General features: G+C 55.4%; 2 protein-coding genes across 2 annotated transcripts in view; one reads left to right on the forward strand and one right to left on the reverse strand.

Moving 5' to 3' along the window:
* LOC144952504 (uncharacterized) overlaps positions 1–13,234 on the reverse strand; it is a 63,851-nt gene extending 50,617 nt beyond the window's left edge. The window contains exon 1 of the mRNA XM_078882950.1: positions 13,219–13,234. Coding sequence (XP_078739076.1) covers positions 13,219–13,234 — 16 coding nt within the window. The remainder of the gene's footprint in view (positions 1–13,218) is intronic.
* A 6,355-nt stretch (positions 13,235–19,589) lies between these two features.
* The window catches only part of LOC144952491 (uncharacterized), a 41,458-nt gene continuing 36,047 nt past the window's right edge, over positions 19,590–25,000 (forward strand). Inside the window, exon 1 of the mRNA XM_078882936.1 lies at positions 19,590–20,201. The gene's annotated coding sequence lies outside the window, so the exon portion shown is untranslated. The remainder of the gene's footprint in view (positions 20,202–25,000) is intronic.

Genomic DNA, 25,000 nt, shown 5'->3' on the forward strand with positions numbered 1-25,000 from the left:
CCACCACCAACCCCACCCCGCCACCACCAGCACCACCCACCACCACCACCACCCATTACCACCATCCACCGTCCTCCACCACGGCACCACCACCCACCACCCACCACCCACCACCACGCCACCACTACCCACCACCCACCACCACCCACCACCAGCACCACCCCACCACCTCCTCACTCCCACCCCCCACCACCATCACCCTAACCACCACCCCTACTACCACCATCACCAGCATGACCACCACCCCTACTACCACCACCCCCCATCACCATCCACCACCACCCCACCACCTCCCCACCCCCACCCCCCCCCCACCACCACCACCCTAACCACCACCACCCCCACCACCACCACGCTCCACCACCATCACCCACACCACCACCCACCACCACCACCCACCACCACCACGCCACCACCTCCTCACTCCCACCCCCCACCACCATCACCCGAACCACCACCCCCACGACCACCACCCTAACCACTACCACGACCACCACCACCAGCCTCACCACCACCCCCCGCAACCACCACCACCACCACCACCTCCCCACCCCCACCGCCCACCACCACCACGCTCCACCACCAACCACCCCGCCATCACCACTACCACCACCACCCACCACCCACCACCCTAACCACCACCACCACCCTAACCACCACCACCACCCTAACCACCACCACCACCCTAACCACCACCACCACCCTAACCACCACCACCACCCTAACCACCACCACCACCCCCACCATCACCACCACCCTAACCACCACCACCACCCTAACCACCACCACCACCACCCTAACCACCACCACCACCCTAACCACCACCACTACGCTCCACCACCACCCACCATCCCCCCCCCACCGTCACCCCCCCCCCCCCACCATTTATCGCGCTAAACGTGAGGTAGCGAAATGGCAATTGTATTGATACGAATCGCTAAATACATCCTGTGTGTGTCTGTGTGTGTCTGCGTGTGTCTGCGTGTGTGTCTGTGTGTGTGTCTGTGTGTGTGTTTGTGTGTGTGTGTCTGTATGTGTGTCTGTGTGTGTCTGTGTGTGTCTGTATGTGTGCCTGTGTGTCTGTGTGTGTGTCTGTGTGTGTGTCTGCGTGTGTGTGTGTCTGTGTGTGTCTGTCTGTGTGTGTCTGTGTCTGTGTGTGTCTGTGTGTGTTTGTGTGTATGTCTGTGTGTGTGTCTGTGTGTCTGTATGTGTGTCTGTGTGTGTATGTGTGTGTCTGTGTGTGTGTCTGTGTGTCTGTATGTGTGTCTGTGAGTGTGTCTGTGTGTGTCCGTGTGGGGAGCGGTGGTGCAGCGGTTAGCGCTACGCTGCGCTATGAACCCGGCGACCCGAGTTCGATTCCCGCTCACGGCCACCAACACCAACCAGTGACGATTATCCGAACCGGTCCTGGGCCTCCCTTAGATCGACTCAGCCTCAAATGAGTTACCCAGTGAAGTGTGTAGTAAACATCGCCACTGGGGAGACAAAGGCGGTCGGGCGTGGTGTTGGCCACCCACCCCCTCGTGTGCCGTTGCGGTCTTCATAGGCGCTCGCTAACAGCACTTGCCCCGACAGTCTGTTACAGGCTAGACGGGGGATCTTTGTCTGCGGGAGTGCGTTGGCAGACCACGTGGCACAGCTGGTGATGCATCTGCCACTCATCATCTGAGTGCCACGGCCTCCTGCCGGAGAGAATTCGTTACTTCACGTGGCACCTGGATGTGCACCTAGACTGGCACAGGCGCCGCGGTGACGTCACCGCCACGTGTGTGTATGTGTGGGTGTGTGTATGGGGGAGCGGTGCTCGCTAACAGCACTTGCCCCTACAGTCTGTTAAGGCTATACGGGGGATCTTTGTCTGTGTGGCGAGCGGTAGTGTAGTGGTTAGCGCGCTGCGCTACGAACCTGGCGACCCGGGTTCGATTCCCGCTCACGACCAACACCAGCTCCACACATCCTCCTGTACCACGTCACTCCATCTCTTCTCTAGCCCGTGCCGCGCCCGTTTAGCCCCCTCGATCCGGCCGAACAAAAGCTGTTTAGGCATACGGTGGCTGGGCATGCGGGCTACATGACCCAGCCAACGCAGCCTTGCCTGCCGGAGGAGCTCACCGATGGGACCCTGCCCAGATCTTTCAAGGATTTGTGAGCTCCTCACACAATCCCGACTGGTTAAACCCAGGCAGGCCAGCCTAAATGTTTCTAATAGGCGAAGATGTTCTATTAGGGGGGGGGGGTCCACGTTTCGCATTTGTAGACAAGGGAGGGAATGGCTGTGGCCGAGAAGACCTGAAGCTTCGTGCGGAGCGACAGACCAGGTAGCTTCCACACAGCAACAGAAAATATGGCATCTGTGCAGGACCGCCCTTTCCTGAACCCGCATTGTGGCTCCGCAAGCCTCTCCTCAGCGTGTCTGGCAAGGCGATGCTGAATAATCCTTGCCAGGACCTTTCCCGGCACACTGAGGAGTGTCATGCCCCTGTAGTTGTTACAATCTGTGCGGTCCCCCTTCTTAAATAGGGGGACCACCAGGGAATCCTTGCAATACTGCGGAACCCGTCCAGTGGTCCAGGCTGTTGTTATGATGTCATGTAGGGCAGTCTGTGCACAAACGCCACCCTCCCACATCATTTTGCTTGGGAGATCATCTCTGCCCGGTGCCTTTCCTGGTCTCAGACTCTGGATCGCCTTCAGTACTTCCTCAACAGATGGCACCTCAGCCAGCCACTCACAGGGGATGACTTCCTCTTCCAATATTTGAGGCACCGCAGCCTCAGCAGGGTCATCCCCACTTTTCCCCACGTTGTTTCCAGGCTGAGGGATTTCCCTTCCCCCAGGCCCTCACAGAAATGCTCAGCAAATCTGCAAACCTGTTCCTGGGGGTCGGAGATTGGATCACCGTTTTTTCCCCTAATGATTGTAATAGGTGTGGCGCTGCAGGTTACTTTTTTGATGGAGTTAAAAAGCGATTTGTGATCGCGGGCCATTGAGGCAGACTCCATCTCCTCAGAAACCCGCGACCACCACCCATCATCCTTGCAGCGCCTCATGGCTCTCCGAACCTCCGAGCGAAGGCTGCGGTAAAAGCCTCCTCATTCTCTGACGTGGGATGCTGTAGATGATGAGAGTGGGCCTGTCGCTTTTTCTCAGCCAGCCTGAACACCTCCTCTGTCAGCCAGGGTCTCTGGGGAGGTCTGGACCATGTACCCAAAGCAGCCATTGCAGCTGCATGAGCCACAGTCCTAAACCTCGCCCATTTTCCCTCGACATCAGGAAGAGTGGGGGACGATGCCAACCACAGCCGCAAGCGATGATGGAATTCTCGCTTGCTACTTTCATCAGATAGCTGAGACCAGGCCACTATGGGTTTGAATGGGGTCCTGGGTGTACACCCACCACCGGAGTGGAAGAATGGCAGGCGCAACTTACAGATGACAAGTCGATGGTTAGTGGGCAGATCAGCTCCACAGTTGTTCTTGTTGTCAAGGACATGGGCTCGCATCCGCTGTTCCGTCACTATGTAGTCTAGCAGATGTTTTGTTTGGACCCGGCATGCATCCATGATGTTGTGTGAATGCGCCGATGCCGGAACAGCGTGTTGGTAATTACAAGCCCATGGGCTGCACAAAAATCTAGCAGCCTCCTACCGTTGTTTTTGAGCTGATCTGGCCCATGCCTTCCAAACACTCCAGACCAGGTGCCAGCATCATGACCAACTCGGGCATTGAAGTCTCCCAACAAGATGACTCTATCCCGAAAGGCCACTTTAGCCAGCACCTGTGACAGGAGGTCATGAAAGGCATCTGACTCATCGGGCTTGCTTGCATCCCTCCACGGATGTTTGTTTTAGGTGGGGGCATAAATAACCACGACCACCACTCCTCGCCTCTGGTTGATGGGAAGGCGAGCCCAAAGTAGCCTGGGGCTTACAGCTTCCCACACCTCACCGCCACGCTCCCATCATTATTGTATTCATAAGAAGAGCCACTCCCTGTTGTTTGGCAGTCTCCTGCCCCGAGTAGAGGACTGTCCACCCCTCATGGTGGCAGGAGCCAGAGCCGGTCCACCGGACCTCCTGAATGCCACAGAGATCCAGGTGGTACCGGTCCAGCTCCCACCAGAGGACTGGCAGCCTCTCCTCCGCAGTGAGCGCTCGAACGTTCCACGTGGCCACACGCAGTGGCTTTTTGTTGTTTCTGACGGAGCCCCGAGGGTAAAGATTCAATCTCCCGGCTCCGCCAAATGGGGTTTGGCCAGAAGACGTCATAGACGCCTGTCCCCCCGGGGCCTCCGGCACAAGCTTAATCAATGTTTTACCTCGTATTTTCGTGTTTGTTAAATTGAAGGTGGAGGGGTTTCCAGCCCCTCGCACCCGTTCAGAGCCCCTTTTTGGCCGCTGTTGTGGTCACAGATGCCATGAAGGGAAAGGCCAATCTAAGTTGGCCCTCCCCCCACGACACTGCTCACCACAGCGTTGCCGTCCGGCACACACGCAAACACACAGAGACAAAGATCCCCCGTATAGCCTTAACAGGCTGTAGGGGGCAAGTGCTGTTAGCGAGCACCTATGAAGGCCGGAACGGTACACGAGGGGGTGGGTGGCCAGCACCACGCCCGACCGCTTTTGTCTCCCTAGTGGCGATGTTTTCACACCGCACCAGGTATTCATTTGAGGCTGAGTCGACCTAGGGGAGGCCGAGGACCGGTGCAGATAATCGTCACTGGTGTTGGCCGTGAGCGGGAATCGAACCCGCGTCACCAGGTTCGTAGCGCAGCGTAGCGCTAACCGCTACACACACAGACACACACACACACAGACACACACACACAGACACACACAGACACACACACACACACACAGACACACACACACACAGACACACACACACAGACACACACAGACACACACACACACACACAGACACACACACACACAGACACACACAAACGCAAACACACACACACAAACGCAAACACACACACACAAACGCAAACACACACACACAAATACACAGACACGCAAACACGCAAACACACACGCACGTCAACACACACACACACACACGCAAACACACACACACGCAAACACACACACACGCAAACACACACACACGCAAACACACACACACGCAAACACACACACACGCAAACACACACGCAAACACACACACACACGCAAACACACACACACGCAAACACACACGCAAACACACACACACGCAAACACACACACACACGCAAACACACACACACACGCAAACACACACACACACGCAAACACACACACACACGCAAACACACACACACGCAAACACACACACACGCAAACACACACACACACGCAAACACACACACACACGCAAACACACACACACACGCAAACACACACACACGCAAACACACACACACACGCAAACACACACACACACGCAAACACACACACACACGCAAACACACACACACACACGCAAACACACACACACACGCACGCCTCCTCTGTGGACGTCTAAACGGCCCCACGTGTCTGGGCACGCGGATTTGGATCGGAGCTGCTCCATGCACGGTTTGGGAACTCCGCGGAATTTCTCCTCCACGAGATTTCTCCTCCACGGAATTTCATTTCTCCTCCACGAAATTTCTCCTCCACGGAATTTCTCCTCCACGAAATTTCTCCTCCACGGAATTTCTCCTCCACGAAATTTCTCCTCCACGGGATTTCTCCTCCACGGAATTTCTCCTCCACGAAATTTCTCCTCCACGGAATTTCTCCTCCACGGAATTTCTCCTCCACGGAATTTCTCCTCCACGGAATTTCTCCTCCACGGAATTTTTCCTCCGCGGAATTTCTCCTCCGCGGAATTTCTCCTCCACGGGATTTCTCCTCCGCGGAATTTCTCCTCCACGAAATTTCTCCTCCACGGAATTTCTCCTCCACGGAATTTCTCCTCCACGGAATTTCTCCTCCACGGAATTTCTCCTCCACGGGATTTCTCCTCCACGGAATTTCTCCTCCGCGGAATTTCTCCTCCGCGGAATTTCTCCTCCACGGAATTTCTCCTCCACGGAATTTCTCCTCCATGGGATTTCTCCTCCACGGAATTTCTCCTCCACGGAATTTCTCCTCCGCGGAATTTCTCCTCCGCGGAATTTCTCCTCCACGGGATTTCTCCTCCACGGGATTTCTCCTCCACGGAATTTCTCCTCCACGGGATTTCTCCTCCACGGGATTTCTCCTCCACGGAATTTCTCCTCCGCGGAATTTCTCCTCCACGGAATTTCTCCTCCGCGGAATTTCTCCTCCACGGAATTTCTCCTCCACGGAATTTCTCCTCCACGGAATTTCTCCTCCACGGGATTTCTCCTCCACCGAATTTCTCCTCCACAGAATTTCTCCTCCGCGGAATTTCTCCTCCACGGGATTTCTCCTCCACGGAATTTCTCCTCCGCGGAATTTCTCCTCCGCGGAATTTCTCCTCCACGGAATTTCTCCTCCACGGAATTTCTCCTCCGCGGAATTTCTGCTCCGCGGAATTTCTCCTCCACGGAATTTCTCCTCCACCGAATTTCTCCTCCACGGAATTCCTCCTCCACGGAATTTCATTTCTCCTCCGCGGAATTTCTCCTCCGCGGAATTTCTCCTCCACGGAATTTCTCCTCCACGGAATTTCTCCTCCACGGAATTTCTCCTCCACGGAATTTCTCCTCCACGAAATTTCTCCTCCACGGGATTTCTCCTCCACGGAATTTCTCCACCGCGGAATTTCTCCTCCGCGGAATTTCTCCTCCGCGGAATTTCTCCTCCACGGAATTTCTCCTCCACGGGATTTCTCCTCCACGGAATTTCTCCTCCACGGAATTTCTCCTCCACGGAATTTCTCCCCCACGAAATTTCTCCTCCACGGGATTTCTCCTCCACGGAATTTCTCCTCCACGGAATTTCTCCTCCGCGGAATTTCTCCTCCACGGAATTTCTCCTCCACGGAATTTCTCCTCCGCGGAATTTCTCCTCCACGGAATTTCTCCTCCACGGAATTTCTCCTCCGCGGAATTTCTCCTCCACGGAATTTCTCCCCCACGAAATTTCTCCTCCACGGGATTTCTCCTCCACGGAATTTCTCCTCCACGGAATTTCTAATCCGCGGAATTTCTGCTCCGCGGAATTTCTCCTCGACGGAATTTCTCCTCCGCGGAATTTCTCCTCCACAGAATTTCTCCTCCACGGAATTTCTCCTCCACGGAATTTCTCCTCCACGGGATTTCTCCTCCACCGAATTTCTCCTCCACGGAATTTCTCCTCCGCGGAATTTCTCCTCCACGGGATTTCTCCTCCACGGAATTTCTCCTCCGCGGAATTTCTCCTCCGCGGAATTTCTCCTCCACGGAATTTCTCCTCCACGGAATTTCTCCTCCGCGGAATTTCTGCTCCGCGGAATTTCTCCTCCACGGAATTTCTCCTCCACGGAATTCCTCCTCCACGGAATTTCATTTCTCCTCCGCGGAATTTCTCCTCTGCGGAATTTCTCCTCCACGGAATTTCTCCTCCACGGAATTTCTCCTCCACGGAATTTCTCCTCCACGGAATTTCTCCTCCACGAAATTTCTCCTCCACGGGATTTCTCCTCCACGGAATTTCTCCACCGCGGAATTTCTCCTCCGCGGAATTTCTCCTCCGCGGAATTTCTCCTCCACGGAATTTCTCCTCCACGGGATTTCTCCTCCACGGAATTTCTCCTCCACGGAATTTCTCCTCTACGGAATTTCTCCCCCACGGAATTTCTCCTCCACGGAATTTCTCCTCCACGGAATTTCTCCCCCACGAAATTTCTCCTCCACGGGATTTCTCCTCCACGGAATTTCTCCTCCACGGAATTTCTCCTCCACGGAATTTCTCCTCCACGGAATTTCTCCCCCACGAAATTTCTCCTCCACGGGATTTCTCCTCCACGGAATTTCTCCTCCACGGAATTTCTAATCCGCGGAATTTCTGCTCCACGGAATTTCTCCTCCACGGAATTTCTCCTCCACCGAATTTCTCCTCCACGGAATTCCTCCTCCACGGAATTTCATTTCTCCTCCGCGGAATTTCTCCTCCACGGAATTTCTCCTCCACGGAATTTCTCCTCCGCGGAATTTCTCCTCCACGCACCACGGAATTTAAATGTTGAGCGCGCGTGTGGGCGGGAGCGGTGGCGCAGCGGTTAGCGCGCTAAGCTACGCTGCTACGAAACCCGGGGGTGTGTTCGATTCCAACACCGTCAGTGACAGCGATTTATTTGAACCGGTCCTGGTGCCTCCCCTAGGTCGACTCAGCCTCAAATGAGTTACCCGATGCGCTGTGTGTGTAGTAAACATCGCCACTGGGGAGACAAAGGCGGTCGGGCGTGGTGCTGGCCACCCACCCCCTCGTGTGTGTGCCACAGTGCCGGTAGCCTTCATAGGTGCTCGCTAACAGCACTTGCCCCTACAGCCTGTTAGAGGCTACACGGGGGATCTTTGTCTTTGCGGGGAGCGGTGGGGCAGCGGCTAGCGCGCCCCACCCTGCGCCCCGAACCCAGCGACCCGAGTTTTGATTCTCGCAACCAAAGACAAAGGCCCCCCGTGTAGCCTCTAACAGGCTGTAGGGGCAAGTGCTGTTAGCACTGTGGCACATACAGAGGGGGTGGGTGACCAGCACCCCCACGCCCGACCGCCTTTGTCTCCCCCCAGTGGCGATGTTTGTTCACACACACACAGCACCGGCTAACTAATTTGAGGCTGAGTCGACCTAGGGGAGGCCCAGGACCGGTTCAGATAATCGCTGTCGCTGTGTGGTGTTGGTGGCCGTGAGCGGGAATCGAACTCGGGTCGCCGGGCTCGTAGGTCATGGCAAACATCATCAGTGGGCCCTCCCCTAGGTCGACTCAGCCTCAAATGAGTTACCCGGTGCTGTGTGTGTGTAGTAAACATCGCCACTGGGGAGACAAAGGCGGCCGGGCGTGGTGGTGGTGCTGGACACACCAACCCCCTCTGTGTGTGCCACAGTGCTAAGAGCACTTGCCCCTACAGCCTGTTAGAGGCTACACGGGGGGCCTTTGTCTTTGTGTCGGGCTGCGCGGGGTGACGTAAGGGGTTGCGCTTGGGACCATATAAGTGCAGTACAACAACGTGGCTGGGGATCGAACATCACAGACCATCACACACCATCACCATCACACACCACTCACACACCACTCACACACCATCACCATCACACACCATCACCATCACCATCACACACCATCACTCACACACCATCACTCACACACCATCACCATCACACACCATCACTTACACACCATCACTCACACACCATCACCATCACACACCATCACACACCATCACCATCACACACCACTCACACACCACTCACACACCATCACCATCACACACCATCACCATCACCATCACACACCATCACTCACACACCATCACTCACACACCATCACTCACACACCATCACCATCACACACCATCACACACCATCACCATCACACACCATCACACACCATCACCATCACACACCATCACACACCATCACCATCACTCACCATCACACACCATCACCATCACACACCATCACCATCACACACCATCACCATCACACACCATCACACACCATCACCATGACACACCATCACCATCACACACCATCACCATCACACACCATCACACACCATCACACACCATCACCATCACACACCATCACCATCACACACCATCACACACCATCACCATGACACACCATCACCATCACACACCATCACCATCACACACCATCACACACCATCACACACCATCACCATCACACACCATCACCATCACACACCATCACACACCATCACCATGACACACCATCACCATCACACACCATCACCATCACACACCATCACACACCATCACACACCATCACCATCACACACCATCACCATCACACACCATCACACACCATCACCATGACACACCATCACCATCACACACCATCACCATCACACACCATCACACACCATCACACACCATCACCATCACACACCATCACCATCACACACCATCACACACCATAACCATCACACACCATCACACACCATCACACACCATCAACATAACCATCACACACAATCAACATCACATACCATCACCATCACACACCACCACACACCACCACACACCATCAACGTCACACCATCAACACCACAACACCCTCCCCCCGTAACCATCGACACGACACCCCCCCACCATGACATCACCGCTGCCCCCCACTGACCCCAGCCCCCCCCCCAGCCCCCCACCCTCTTGCCCCCCCCCCTCGCCCCCCCCCCCACCACCACCCCCACATCATTTCCTCTCTCCGTGCCAAAGCCATTTCCTGCGTAAAGACACAAATTGTGAAACTTGGACTTGAGAAAACTTGGGGGCACATTTCACAACCGCTGCCAGGTCCAGTAACGCAACTCGCGGATTTCCGAACGCCACGTAGCACTCCATCTGTCTGCCGTGAAGGCCACCGTGAACAAACCACTTCTTTTAGTTAACGAAATACAAATTATGATAAGCCGGCGTGAGTAGGTGAAACGTTGAGTTTTATAAGGGCACCACGGGGTGACCAGCCCCTCCCCTCCCCACCCAGCCCCACCCCTCCCACCCCGCACCCAGCCCCACCCTCCCCACCCAGCCCCATCCCTCCCCACCCAGCCCCTCCCTGCACGACGGACGGACACAATATTCCCCTGTGGGCTGGTGTAACCAGGAGGTTCCTAGCAGTACGATTGTCATTGTAGTGCGTATTTAATGTGGCGCTGCACTCTGATGTTGTAAGATGAGACTTTTATTATAAAGGATGGGTTGGAAAGCTGAAATTTAGCATAAAATTCACTTGAAAATATTGAACGTCTAACTAAAACTGCAGGTGTTCAGAATATTATATTTAAATTCTCTCATAATTATAAAATATTAAAAGTAATTATAACTATGATAATTGGTTATTTACCCTTCTATCTGATAACAAAACTGACACCTTTTTTTACAAGGACAGTGCATATATTATCAGAGTTAAGTTGATTGGTCCAATCAACTTCAAGGACAGTGCATACATTATCAGAGTTGTGTTTTTTTGTTTGCATTATGACTGCAGGTATTGTGGTCTATGCAAACATGACTCCTTGTTAAAAAAAGGTGTCAGTGTTGTTGCCAGATAGAAGGGTGAAAAAAAAGTATCATATTTTTTACTGCCAAATGAGGTTCCAATGGTGAAAATACAAATGAGTTTAGTTATCATTTTTTTTTTCAAATATTTTTTTTTAAATGGGGAGGCGTTTCGGTCGACGGCCCTTACACGTGGCCAGCTACTCGACAATTCGAGTAGCTGGCTACATTTCGGTTGCTGATGACCAACAACAACAAGCATCATCATCATCATCAAGCGACTTGGCAGAATTGTGAATTTACGCTTCGGACTCCAGCCGATTCTTGGAGAGAGATGTAATATTGGGGGCTTTTTTTTCTTCTCTGGCAATAAAACAGGAGGTTGTTCAACGCAAACAGAAAGATCGTAATGTTTGTTCGGACTGCAGAAGGAGGGATCCGATGATCTGTGAAGCTCTTTAGAGATAGACGCCCAGGAAGGGACACGCGGGGGTTAGGTCACACCAAATCGTACGAGATCATGTGTACGTGTCTTGTACGATGCGATCCGATATGCAGATACGATGTGTAATGACAGGAGAGTCAGCCTGCAGTGTGAGTGGACTAGAGGCCACGAGAGGTAATGACAGGGGAGTCAGCCTGCAGTGTGAGTGGACTAGTGGCCACGGGAGGTAATGACAGGGGAGTCAGCCTGCAGTGTGAGTGGACTGGTGGCCACGGGAGGTAATGACAGGGGAGTCAGCCTGCAGTGTGAATGGACTAGTGGCCACGGGAGGTAATGACAGGGGAGTCAGCCTGCAGTGTGAATGGACTAGAGGCCAAGGGAGGTAATGACAGGGGAGTCAGCCTGCAGTGTGAGTGGACTGGTGGCCACGGGAGGTAATGACAGGGGAGTCAGCCTGCAGTACGAGTGGACTGGTGGCCACGGGAGGTAATGACAGGGGAGTCAGCCTGCAGTACGAGTGGACTAGTGGCCACGGGAGGTAATGACAGGGGAGTCAGCCTGCAGTGCGAGTGGACTAGTGGCCACGGGAGGTAGTGACAGGGGAGTCAGCCTGCAGTGTGAGTGGACTGGTGTCCACGGGAGGAAATGACGGGGGAGTCAGCCTGCAGTGTGAGTGGACTAGTGGCCACGTGAGGTAATGACGGGGGAGTCAGCCTGCAGTGTGAGTGGACTAGTGGCCACGGGAGGTAATGACGGGGGAGTCAGCCTGCAGTATGAGTGGACGAGTGGCCACGTGAGGTAATGACAGGGGAGTCAGCCTGCAGTGCGAATGGACTAGTGGCCACGGGAGGTAATGACGGGGGAGTCAGCCTGCAGTATGAGTGGACTAGTGGCCACGTGAGGTAATGACAGGGGAGTCAGCCTGCAGTGTGAATGGACTAGAGGCCAAGGGAGGTAATGACAGAGGAGTCAGCCTGCAGTGTGAGTGGACTGGTGGCCACGGGAGGAAATGACGGGGGAGTCAGCCTGCGGTGTGAGTGGACTGGTGGCCACGGGAGGTAATGATAGGAGAGTCAGCCTGCAGTGCGAATGGACTGGTGGCCACGGGAGGTAAAAAAGCACTTACGACATTGTAGTGCGTAATGTGGCGCTGCACTCTGATGATGTAGGAGAAAACATTTCTAAAAAAATATATTTAATTAAGTAGAACGTGTCGTCTATATTTATTTAAAGTTGCGCATTTTGATGTGACGTCACATTTTTCAAACTACCCCCCCCCCCCATCGTCACAAATGTCTGACCCCCCCCCCCAGGTGCGTGACGTCATTTATGGACAGCCCCTTATATCTGTGAGGATACCTTGACTTGCCAGTATCAAATAATCGTTAACACACCTCCTGTTTCATCGCGAGAGAGGGATTACAACCCAGTCTTTTCATCATTTTAATACCGGCAAAAACGAAAAAAGGCTCCCATAGATGTAACATTTTGGGTATTGCCCTGTCGAAATCACTTAAATGTAATACACCTCACGTTGTGTCGTAGTGCTAGTTGTGTAAGAAGGATCACAGAGGCTCAAACACACGGTGAAGGCCCCAATTGCCACGTGCTATTACCAGTCTCGGCCGCCATCTTGGTCCCCTACCCCCTCTCTCTCTCCCTTTCTCCAACCTTCCCTGGTCCCTCCTCTCAACTTCAGTTTAGTTCATCTACATCATTAGACCTCCTTTGCCAGTGCCAAAAGATAATAATAGGGGTTTTCCCCTTTTTTTCTGCAAACAAAACTGAAACCTTTTTACGAGGATTCATGTCTGCATTAACCACAATACTTGCAGTCAAAATGCAAACAAAAAACACACACTGATAATGTATAATGCATTGTCCTTGAAACTGATTGGTCCACACCAAGGGACGGCTTTCTTTTGAGCCTCGACCCAATTGGTGCTCGTTCAGAGGACGCCAAAAGGCGAACAGTTCAAAGACAATGCCACTATCAAAGTAATGAGGACTCGGGGTGAGCATCTACATCATTAGACCTCCTTTGCCAGTACCAAAATATAATAATAGGGTTTTTCCCCTTTTTTCTGGCAACAAAACTGAAACCTTTTTACAAGGATTCATGTCCGCAGTAACCACAATACTTGCAGTCAAAATGCAAACAAAAAACATACTATGATAATGTATGCATTGGTGTGGACCAATCAGTTTCAAGGACAATGCATATATTATCATAGTATGTTTTTGTTAGCATTTTGACTGCAAGTATTGTGGTTAATGCAGACATGAATCCTCGTAAAAAGGTTTACGTTTTGTTGCCAGAAAAAAGGGGAAAAACCCTGTTATTCAGTTAATGTATTAGGTACTAGCTGTACTACCCGGCTTCGCCCGGGACTTGGATTCACCACGCCCGACCGCCTTTGTCTCCCCAGTGGCGATGTTCACACACCACACCAGTTACTCGCTTGAGGCTGAGTCGACCTAGGGGAGGCCCAGGAGCGGTTGAAATAATCGTTACCGGTGGTGGCCGTGAGCGGGAATCGAACTCGGGTCGCCGGGTTCGTAGCGATGGGGCGAACCACGACACTACAACGCGTCACGCCTCTACATGAGCGGGTCACGTGACAGATGTGACGTCACAGCTCACTTGCCGTGCAAAAAATAAATGCATTATTAAGCTCCCTCCCCCCAAAAAAGTGTATTTTTATAATTTGTGCATGGTGTACAGTCTGGAAAGTACCCACATGGCAAATTTCCAGTTTGTTGCATGTCGGGAAGTACGCTAAACATTTTGAGCAGACACACACATATTCACAACTTTGCCTTTAAAAAAATATGGAGATAGCCCTGTGAGCCATTCGGCTCTTGAATCGGGTGCAACCGCAACAAACAAAAAAACGAAAACATGAACAAGAAAACATCTTAAAGTGACTATGCACAAACAGAAAAATCCTGGGAAAAAAAAAAAACTGCAAAAGTCTTCCAGAAAAATCACCGTACATCAACGCTGTGTGCAAAAATCCCTGTGGGATGCAAGTCAAACAATAACTAATTCCACTTATGTGCCTTCTCTCCTCCCCCCACGTGTAATACACCTCGCGTGGAGTTGCGTAAGAATGATCCTATGATCACTGTTTCATTGCTTTCATGGCTATATTTTGGTGATTCGAAAAGTGTATTGGTTTAGCCATGTTTGTTTGTTGCAGTACGGAGTTAGACTGATGGCCTTAATCTAAGTTGTCTTGTGGTTGTTGATGTTTGACTTGCATCCCACTGGGATTTTTGCACACAGCGTTGGTGAACGGTGCTTTTTCTGCAATATTTTGCTGTCTTTTCTTGGATTTTCTGTTTGCACTCAGTCACATATTCACTTTAAGATGTTTTTTGTTCATGTTTTTGTTTTTTGTTTGTTGCCGTTGCACCCGATTCAAGAGCCGAGTGGCTCACAGGGCTACACCTAATAAATTAACTTGAACTTGAAGAAAACAGAGGCTCAAACACACGGGGGGTAAAGGCCCCAATTGCCACGTGCAGTTACTAGTGTCGGTCGCCATCTTGGTCCCCTCTCTCTCTCCCTGGCCCCTCCCCCAACCTTCCCTGGCCCCTCCCCTCCCTCCGTCTCACTCGTCCCACCGCTCCCGCTACCTGCCCGTGGCTGTGACAGCCGTGACGTCACAGCTCTGCGGATTTGAAGCCACGCCTCCAAAGGTCCCTGCGGTGACGTCACCTCACACCGCAAAAGTCGGGGGAGTCGAGCGCGCTGCTGGGAGAGGCGTGGCTTAAGAGGGGTGGGGGGAGGGGCCGGGTGGGAGGGGGGGGGCGATGGGGGGGTAAGGAGGGAGGAGTAAGGAGGGAGGGGGGTAAGGAGGGAGGGAGGGTAAGGAGGGGGGGAGGGTAAGGAGGGGGGGGGGGGGTAAGGAGGGAGGGGGGGTAAGGAGGGGGAGGGTAAGGAGGGAGGGAGGGTAAGGAGGGGGGGGGGTAAGGAGGGAGGGTAAGGAGGGGGGGGGGTTAGGAGGGAGGGGGGTTAGGAGGGAGGGAGGGTAAGGAGGGAGGGGGGTAAGGAGGGGGGCGGTAAGGAGGGAGGGAGGGTAAGGAGGGGGGGTAAGGAGGGGGGGGGGTTAGGAGGGAGGGGGGTTAGGAGGGAGGGAGGGTAAGGAGGGAGGGGGGTAAGGAGGGGGGGGGGTAAGGAGGGAGGGAGGGTAAGGAGGGGGGGGGGGGTAAGGAGGGAGGGGGGTAAGGAGGGGGGGGGGTAAGGAGGGAGGGAGGGTAAGGAGGGGGGGGGGGGGGTAAGGAGGGAGGGTAAGGAGGGGGGGGGGTTAGGAGGGAGGGGGGTTAGGAGGGAGGGAGGGTAAGGAGGGAGGGGGGTAAGGAGGGGGGGTAAGGAGGGAGGGGGGTAAGGAGGGGGGGGGTAAGGAGGGAGGGAGGGTAAGGAGGGGGGGGGGGGGTAAGGAGGGAGGGGGGTAAGGAGGGGGGGGGGTAAGGAGGGAGGGAGGGTAAGGAGGGGGGGGGTAAGGAGGGAGGGTAAGGAGGGGGGGGGGGTTAGGAGGGAGGGGGGTTAGGAGGGAGGGAGGGTAAGGAGGGAGGGGGGTAAGGAGGGGGGGTAAGGAGGGAGGGGGGTAAGGAGGGGGGGGGGTAAGGAGGGAGGGAGGGTAAGGAGGGGGGGGGGGTAAGGAGGGAGGGGGGTAAGGAGGGGGGGGGGGGGTAAGGAGGGAGGGAGGGTAAGGAGGGGGGGGGGGTAAGGAGGGAGGGTAAGGAGGGGGGGGGGGGGGTTAGGAGGGAGGGGGGTTAGGAGAGAGGGGGGTTAGGAGGGAGGGGTTAGGAGGGAGGGGTTAGGAGGGAGGGAGGTAAGGAGGGAGGAAGGGTAAGGAGGGAGGGAGGGTAAGGAGGGAGGGAGGGTAAGGAGGGGGGGGGGTAAGGAGGGAGGGTAAGGAGGGGGGGGGGGTTAGGAGGGAGGGGGGTTAGGAGGGAGGGGTTAGGAGGGAGGGGTTAGGAGGGAGGGAGGTAAGGAGGGAGGGAGGGTAAGGAGGGAGGGAGGGTAAGGAGGGAGGGAGGGTAAGGAGGGGGGGGGGGTAAGGAGGGAGGGTAAGGAGGGGGGGGGGGGTTAGGAGGGAGGGGGGTTAGGAGGGAGGGGTTAGGAGGGAGGGGGGTAAGGAGCGGGGGGGGTAAGGAGGGAGGGAGGGTAAGGAGGGAGGGAGGGTAAGGAGGGAGGGGGGTAAGGAGGGAGGGGGGTAAGGAGGGAGGGGGGTTAGGAGGGAGGAGGGTAAGGAGGGAGGGGGGTAAGGAGGGAGGGGGGTAAGGAGGGAGGGGGGTAAGGAGGGAGGGGGGTTAGGAGGGAGGGGGGTTAGGAGGGAGGGAGGGTAAGGAGGGAGGGGGGTTAGGAGGGAGGGGGGTAAGGAGGGGGGGGGGGTTAGGAGGGAGGGGGGTAAGGAGGAGGGGGGTTAGGAGGGAGGGAGGGTAAGGAGGGAGGGGGGTTAGGAGGGAGGGGGGTAAGGAGGGGGGGGGGGGTTAGGAGGGAGGGGGGTAAGGAGGGAGGGGGGTAAGGAGGGAGGGGGGTAAGGAGGGAGGGGGGTTAGGAGGGAGGAGGGTAAGGAGGGAGGGGGGGTAAGGAGGGAGGGGGGTTAGGAGGGAGGGAGGGTAAGGAGGGAGGGGGGTTAGGAGGGAGGGGGGTTAGGAGGGAGGGGGGTAAGGAGGGGGGGGGGGTTAGGAGGGAGGGGGGTAAGGAGGGAGGGGGGGTTAGGAGGGAGGGAGGGTAAGGAGGGAGGGGGGTAAGGAGGGAGGGGGGTTAGGAGGGAGGAGGGTAAGGAGGGAGGGGGGTAAGGAGGGAGGGGGGTTAGGAGGGAGGGTAAGGAGGGAGGGGGGTAGGAGGGAGGGAGGGTAAGGAGGGAGGGAGGGTAAGGAGGGAGGGGGGTTAGGAGGGAGGGAGGGTAAGGAGGGAGGGGGGTTAGGAGGGAGGGGGGTAAGGAGGGGGGGGGGGTAAGGAGGGAGGGTAAGGAGGGGGGGGGTTAGGAGGGAGGGGGGTTAGGAGGGAGGGGTTAGGAGGGAGGGGGGTAGGGAGCGGGGGGGGTAAGGAGGGAGGGGGGTAAGGAGGGAGGGAGGGAGGGTAAGGAGGGAGGGGGTAAGGAGGGAGGGGGGTAAGGAGCGGGGGGGGTAAGGAGGGAGGGGGGTAAGGAGGGAGGGAGGGTAAGGAGAGAGGGAGGGTAAGGAGGGAGGGGGGTAAGGAGGGAGGGGGGTAAGGAGGGAGGGGGGTTAGGAGGGAGGGAGGGTAAGGAGGGAGGGAGGGTAAGGAGGGAGGGGGGGTAAGGAGGAGGGGGTTAGGAGGGAGGGAGGGTAAGGAGGGAGGGGGGTAAGGAGGGAGGAGGGTAAGGAGGGAGGGAGGGTTAGGAGGGAGGGGGGTTAGGAGGGAGGGAGGGTAAGGAGGGAGGGGGTTAGGAGGGAGGGGGGTAAGGAGGGAGGGGGGTTAGGAGGGAGGGAGGGTAAGGAGGGAGGGGGGTTAGGAGGGAGGGGGGTAAGGAGGGAGGGGGGTTAGGAGGGAGGGAGGGTAAGGAGGGAGGGAGGGTAAGGAGGGAGGGGGGTTAGGAGGGAGGGGGGTTAGGAGGGAGGGAGGGTAAGGAGGGAGGGAGGGGTAAGGAGGGAGGGAGGGTTAGGAGGGAGGGGGGTTAGGAGGGAGGGGGGTTAGGAGGGAGGGGGGTTAGGAGGGAGGGAGGGTAAGGAGGGAGGGGGGTAAGGGGGAGGGGGGTTAGGAGGGAGGGGGGTTAGGAGGGAGGGGGGTTAGGAGGGAGGGAGGGTAAGGAGGGAGGGGGGTAAGGAGGGAGGGGGGTTAGGAGGGAGGGGGGTTAGGAGGGAGGGGGGTTAGGAGGGAGGGGGGTTAGGAGGGAGGGAGGGTAGGAGGGAGGGAGGGTTGGAGGGAGGGGGTTAGGAGGGAGGGAGGGTAAGGAGGGAGGGGGGTTAGGAGGGTGGGGTTAGGAGGGAGGGGGGTTGGAGGGAGGGGGGTTAGGAGGGAGGGAGGGGTAGGTGGGAGGGGGGGGTTGGAGGGAGGGGTAGGAGGGAGGGGGGTTAGGAGGGAGGGGGGTTAGGAGGGAGGGGGGTTAGGAGGGAGGGGGGGGTAAGGAGGGAGGGGGGTGAGGAGGGTGGGGGGTTAGGAGGGAGGGGGGGTAGGAGGGAGGGGGGGTTGGAGGGGGGGGTTAGGAGGGAGGGGGGGTAGGAGGGTGGGGGGTTAGGAGGGAGGGGGGGTTAGGAGGGAGGGGGGTTAGGAGGGAGGGGGGTAGGAGGGAGGGGGGTTGGTGGGAGGGGGGTAAGGAGGGAGGGGTGAGGAGGGAGGGGGGTTAGGAGGGTGGGGGGATAGGAGGGGGGGGGTGAGGAGGGAGGGGGGGTGTGGAGGGGGGGGGTTTGGAGGGAGGGGGGTTAGGAGGGAGGGGGGGTTAGGAGGGAGGGGGGGTATGGTGGGAGGGGGGTAAGGAGGGAGGGGGGGTTAAGAGGGTGGGTGGGTAGGAGGGAGGGGGTAGGTGGGTGGGGGGTAGGTGGGAGGGGGGGTTAGGAGGGTGGGGGGGTTAGGTGGGAGGGGGGTTAGGAGGGAGGGGGGTAAGGAGGGAGGGGGAGGGGGGTTAGGAGGGAGGGGGGTAAGGAGGGAGGGGGGTTAGGAGGGAGGGGGGTTAGGAGGGAGGGGGGTTAGGAGGGAGGGGGGGGTAAGGAGGGAGGGGGGTAAGGAGGGAGGGGGGTTAAGAGGGAGGGAGGGTAAGGAGGGAGGGGGGTAAGGAGGGAGGGGGGTTAGGAGGGAGGGGGGTTAGGAGGAAGGGGGGTTAGGAGGGAGGGGGGTAAGGAGGGAGGGGGGTTAGGAGGGAGGGGGGTAAGGAGGGAGGAGGGTAAGGAGGGAGGGGGGTAAGGAGGGAGGGGGGTAAGGAGGGAGGGGGGTTAGGAGGGAGGGGGGTTAGGAGGGAGGGGGGTACACGTGACCAGCCCCACCCCTTCACCACACTTTCCGTTGCTGCTGCGTGCACATTGCAGGCTGCGTGACAGACAGAGACAGACAGAGAGACACAGAGAGAGACATAGAGAGACACAGAGAGAGACAGAGGCACAGAGACAGAGAGACACAGAGAGAGACACAGAGACGGAGAGAGACAGAGAGACAGAGGCACAGAGACAGAGAGACAGACACAGACACATAGAGAGACATACAGAGAGACAGACAGAGACAGACAGACATACAGAGAGACAGAGACACAGACAGAGACAGAGAAAAAGACACAGACAGAGACACAGACAGAGAGACACAGAGAGCCAGAGAGACGGCGGTGGTCACGAGATTGCCTTCCCTACAACCTGCATCAAAAGTTGCGCTCTCCTTACGCCAACACACACACAGAGAGAGACATACACATCGTCATCATCGTATTATTGTTGCTGTCACCGCTCTTCAAAACCCAAATCTCCGAACAACTTTTTGCGACGAAGAGTTGAGAAGACCTTCAATCCACCACCACCGCCACCACCACTACGACTGCCACCACCACCACCACCGCCACCACCACCACCGCCGCCACCACCACCGCCACCACCACCGCCACCACCACCACCACCGCCGCCACCGCCACCGCCACCACAGGTAGGAGGAGGCGAGCGAAGCGAACGGGGCTGGGTGGAGGTCTCCAGCGCTGAACAATGCTGCCAAGATTGGTGGTGGTTGTTGTTGTGATGATGATGATGGTGGTTGTTGTGATGATGGTGGTATTGAATGTTGTTGATGATGGTGGTGCTTGTGATGATGGTGGTGGTGATGACGATGATGGTGGTGGTGATGGTTGTTGGTGATGGTGGTGTTGATGATGGTTGTGATGATGATGGTGGTGGTCGTGGTGGTGGTGATGATGGTGGATGAGGGTGATGATGGGTGTGATGATGGTTGTGATGATGATGGTTGTTGTGATTATGGTGATGGTGGTAGTGATGATGGTAGTGATGATGGTTGTGATGATGGTGGTAGTGATGATGATGGTAGTGATGATGGTAGTGATGATGGTGGTGATGTTGATGATGGTGGTAATGATGATGGTGATGGTTATGATGATGGTGATGATGGTGGTGGTGATGATGATGATGGTGGTAATGAATATTGTTGATGGTGGTGGTGGTGATGGTTGTGATGATGGTGGTGGTGGTGGTGATGACGATGATGGTGGTGGTGATGGTTGTTGGTGATGGTGGTGTTGATGATGATGGTGGTGATGATGGTAGTTATGAATGTTGTTGTTGATGGTGGTGGTAGTGATGATGGTGGTAGTGATGATGGTGGTGATGATGGTAGTGATGATGGTGGTAATGATGATTGTGGTTATGAATGTTGTTGATGATGGTGGTGGTGATGATGGTTGTGATGTTGGTGATGGTGGTAGTGATGATGATGGTAGTGATGATGGTATTGATGTTGATAATGGTGGTAGTGATTCTATTTGGAGTCTGCGTCTCTCTCTCTCCACGTGCATTTCTCTCCGGGTTTCCTCACCACATTTAGAATCAACATCACCACCACGTTTCAGAGTATTTCGCTGACTGGCTGGCTTATATCAATTGTCCACGTGATGATGATGGCAGCACACTTCGTTGAGCAATCATTTGTGATAGCGAGGGTCGCTACTTCGCTACAACGCAGCGCAGTTGATAGCGGCAGCCTGGATGGTGGTGTCTGTTTGTGTGATGGATGCGTTCACAATTTTGGGGTTAATTGGTGATTAGCTTCCTTGCACGGATGCAGACTGGCCAGCCCACGCGTGTGTCCGTCTGTGTGTGTGTGTAGGTGCGTCTGTGTGTCTGTCTGTGTGTGGTTACGTGTGTAGGTATGTTTGTATGTAGGTGTGTGTGTATATAGGGAGCTCCTCCGGCAGGCAAGGGTGCGTTGGCTGGGTCATGTAGCCCGCATGTAGCCCGCATGCCTAAACAGCTTTTTTTCGATTTAAAGCTTTCGTGACTGCAGGGATTCTTTCTTGGTTCTTTCGGGAAAGTCACGTAGAAGGGAAGTAATAAAATAATAAAAATAAAACATAATAAAATAAAATAATTCTCACGACGTTTCGGCTACAACGCAAGCAGCCGTCTTCAGGTGAAGACGGCTGCTTGCGTTGTAGCCTCTTGTACGTGACTTTACCGAAAGAACCAAGAAGATAGACAGCTTTTGTTCGACCGGATCGAGGGGACTAAACGGGCGCGGCACGGGCTAGAGAAGAGATGGAGTGATGTGGTACAGGAGGACGTGGAGCTGAGTGGACTTGCCGATGACTGGTACCAGCGGTGTCAAGATCGGCCTCTGTGGAGGAGGCTCGTGAAGGACGCTACTGGGCACTACACTATACACTACACTACTAAACACTACACTATACACTGCACTATACACTACACTACTACATAACTGTCAACCCCTTATCAGTGCCCTACTTTACTACAGGCCAAGTTAGACCGTATTGGTCACCCCGTGCCCCTCATAAATCATCGTATAAAGTCCCATCACAAGGGAGAAACACAAACAGACACTTTATATTTGTATTATTTTGCTGCCCGTATTGAAACCGCTGTACGCCATATGGACCAGGTGCCAGCATCATGACCAACTCGGGCATTGAAGTCACCCAACAAGATGACTCTATCCCGAGGGGCCACTTTAGCCAGCACCTGTGACAGGAGGTCATAGAAGCCATCTGACTCATCGGCCTTGCCTGCATCCCTCCACGGATGTTTGTCTTCGGTGGGGGCATAAATAACCACGACCACCACTCCTCGCCTCTGGTTGATGGGAAGGCGAGCCCAAAGTAGCCTGGGGCTTACAGCTTCCCACACCTCACCGCCACGCTCCCACGCCCCCTTCATTCTTTTGTTCGGAAGAAGAGCCACACCCTGTTGTTTGGCAGTTTCCTGCCCCGAGAAGAGGATTGTCCACCCCTCATGGTGACAGGAGCCAGAGCCGGTCCACCGGACCTCCTGAATACCACAGAGATCCAGGCATTACTGGTCCAGCTCCCGACAGAGGAGTGGCAGCCTCTCCTCCGCTGTGAGCGTTCGAACATTTCACGTGGCCACACGCAGTGGCTTTTTGTTGTTTCTAGAGGAGCCCCGAGGGTAAAGATTCAATCTCCTGGCTCCGCCAAATGGGGTTTGGCCAGGAGACGTCATAGACGCCTGTCCCCCCTGGGCCTGTGGCACAAGCTTATTAATACAAATTTTCCGTCGTGGTTTAGCGGTAATTAATTGAAGGTGGAGGGGTTACACCATCCTCTCGCACCAATCCAGAGCCCCCTTTTGGTCGCTGTGGTGGTCACAAATGCCAGGAGGGGAAAGGCCAATCGTAATTTGCCCTTTCCCTCCATACAGCACTTCCCACGGCAGCGTTGCCCGTCCGGCACCACGAGGAGGTAGGGGGTTGTTTCTGCCACGCGGCGCCTCGTTCTCTCCTCGGAGTTGTTTACGCGGCTCGATCCAAACATAGGACGCAGCTTGCCATTGTCATTGGGCTTGTGTACACAAAGACAAAGATCCCTCGTGTAGCCTGTGACAGACTGTGGGCAAGTGCTGTTAGCGAGTAACACCTACGAAGGCCTGTACGGCACACCAGGGGGTGGGTGGCCAGCACCACGCCTGACCACACACACAGACAGATGCACACACAACAACAACAACAACCGCCAATCGCCACTAAGTGGTGGTGACGTCACCACGACGCTTGTGCCAGGCCATGTGCACCTTGAGGCCACGTGAAGTGTCGAACGCCCGCTGGCAGGAGGTCACGGGGCAGACCCAGTTGCCACGGGTCGACTGACCGAGATGACCGAGATGACTGGCTGATGCACCACCTGTGCCCCCTACTGTGCCAACTTGCTGTGCTTTAGCCACCCCGTGCTCCGCTCGTTGTTGTGAGCGTCGCTCCTCCACCCTCCGTTGTTGTTGGAGGGCGACTGCCTCCAACTGCCCAGTAGCGTCCTTCACGAGCCTCCTCCACAGAGGCCGATCTTGACACCGCGGGTACCAGTCATAGGCAAGTCCACTCAGCTCCACGTCCTCCTGTACCACATCACTCCATTTTTTCTCTAGCCCGTGCCGTGCCTGTTTAGCCCCCTCGATCCGGCCGATCAAAAGCTGTTTAGGCATGCGGTGGCTGGGCATGCGGGCTACATGACCCAGCCAACGCAGCCTTGCCTGCCAGAGGAGCTCACCGATGGGACTTTGTCCAGACCTTTCAAGGATTTGTGAGCTCGTAGGCAGGCCAGCCTAAATGTTTATGTTTCGAACCGGCGAAGATGTTCCATTAAGGGGGTCCATCTTTCGCAAGCGTAGAGAAGGGAGGGAATGACCGTGGCTGAGAAGACCTGAAGCTTTGTGCGGAACGACAGACCAGGTAGCTTCCACACAGCATTACGCAACTGATGAAAAGATTTTGCCGCTCGACTGATTCGGAGTGAGACCTCTGCTGTTAAACCGGAGCCGGTCATGAGCACACTGCCCAGGTATGGGAATCTCTCCACTCTCTCCACAACTGCCCCATCACCAATTGGGAGTTGTGGGGGTAGATTGTCCGATGGTATAAAATACCCAGGCAGGTGCTTAGTTTTGGTGGGGCTGATGGCAAGGCCCCACCTCTTAGTGGCACGCTCCAGTCTCAGCAGCAGCGCCTCCAACTCCTCCTCTGAATGAGCAGCAATCACCAGATCATCGGCATACATAACGTGGTTGACCAATAGGGAGGCATCCCTTGACCACACCCGGGCATCGATCAGCCTCCCATTGTATCTGTACCAGATGGAAATTCCTCCGATACAGCCATCGAAGGCTTCACGAACTACGTGGTCGAAATAGATGTTAAATAATGTTGGAGCCAAAGGACATGCCTGTCGCACCCCAAGGTGAACAGGGAATGGCTCCGACTCCCGGTCACGTAGTTTTACCCGGGCCCGCTCACCATCATGAAGGTCCTTAATGATCGTGAGCAGCGGGTCAGGGTCTCTGAAAGCACGAAGAACAACCCAGAGCCCAGGCCTACTGATGGTATCATAGGCTTTGACCAGGTCAATAAAGCAGAGATGTAGGTCTTGTTGGAATTCCCTACACCTCTGCTGTAGCAAATGGATAGAAAATATGGCTTCTGTGCAGGACCGCCCTTTCCTGACACCACTTTGGGGCTCCGCAAGCCTCTCTCCTCAGCAAGCCTCTCCTCAGCGTGCCTGGCAAGGCGGTGTTGGATAATCCTTGGCAGGACTTTTCCCGGCACACTGAGGAGTGAGATGCCCCTGTAGTTGTTACAGTCTGTGTGGTTTCCCTTCTTAAAGAGGGGGACCCACCAGGGCATTCTTCCAGTCCTGCGGAACCCGTCCAGTGGCCCAGACTGTTGTTATGATGTCACGTAGGGCAGTTTGTGCACAAACG

This window comes from Lampetra fluviatilis, chromosome 68 (genome assembly GCF_964198595.1).
Source record: "Lampetra fluviatilis chromosome 68, kcLamFluv1.1, whole genome shotgun sequence".
Classification (NCBI taxonomy): domain Eukaryota; kingdom Metazoa; phylum Chordata; class Hyperoartia; order Petromyzontiformes; family Petromyzontidae; genus Lampetra; species Lampetra fluviatilis.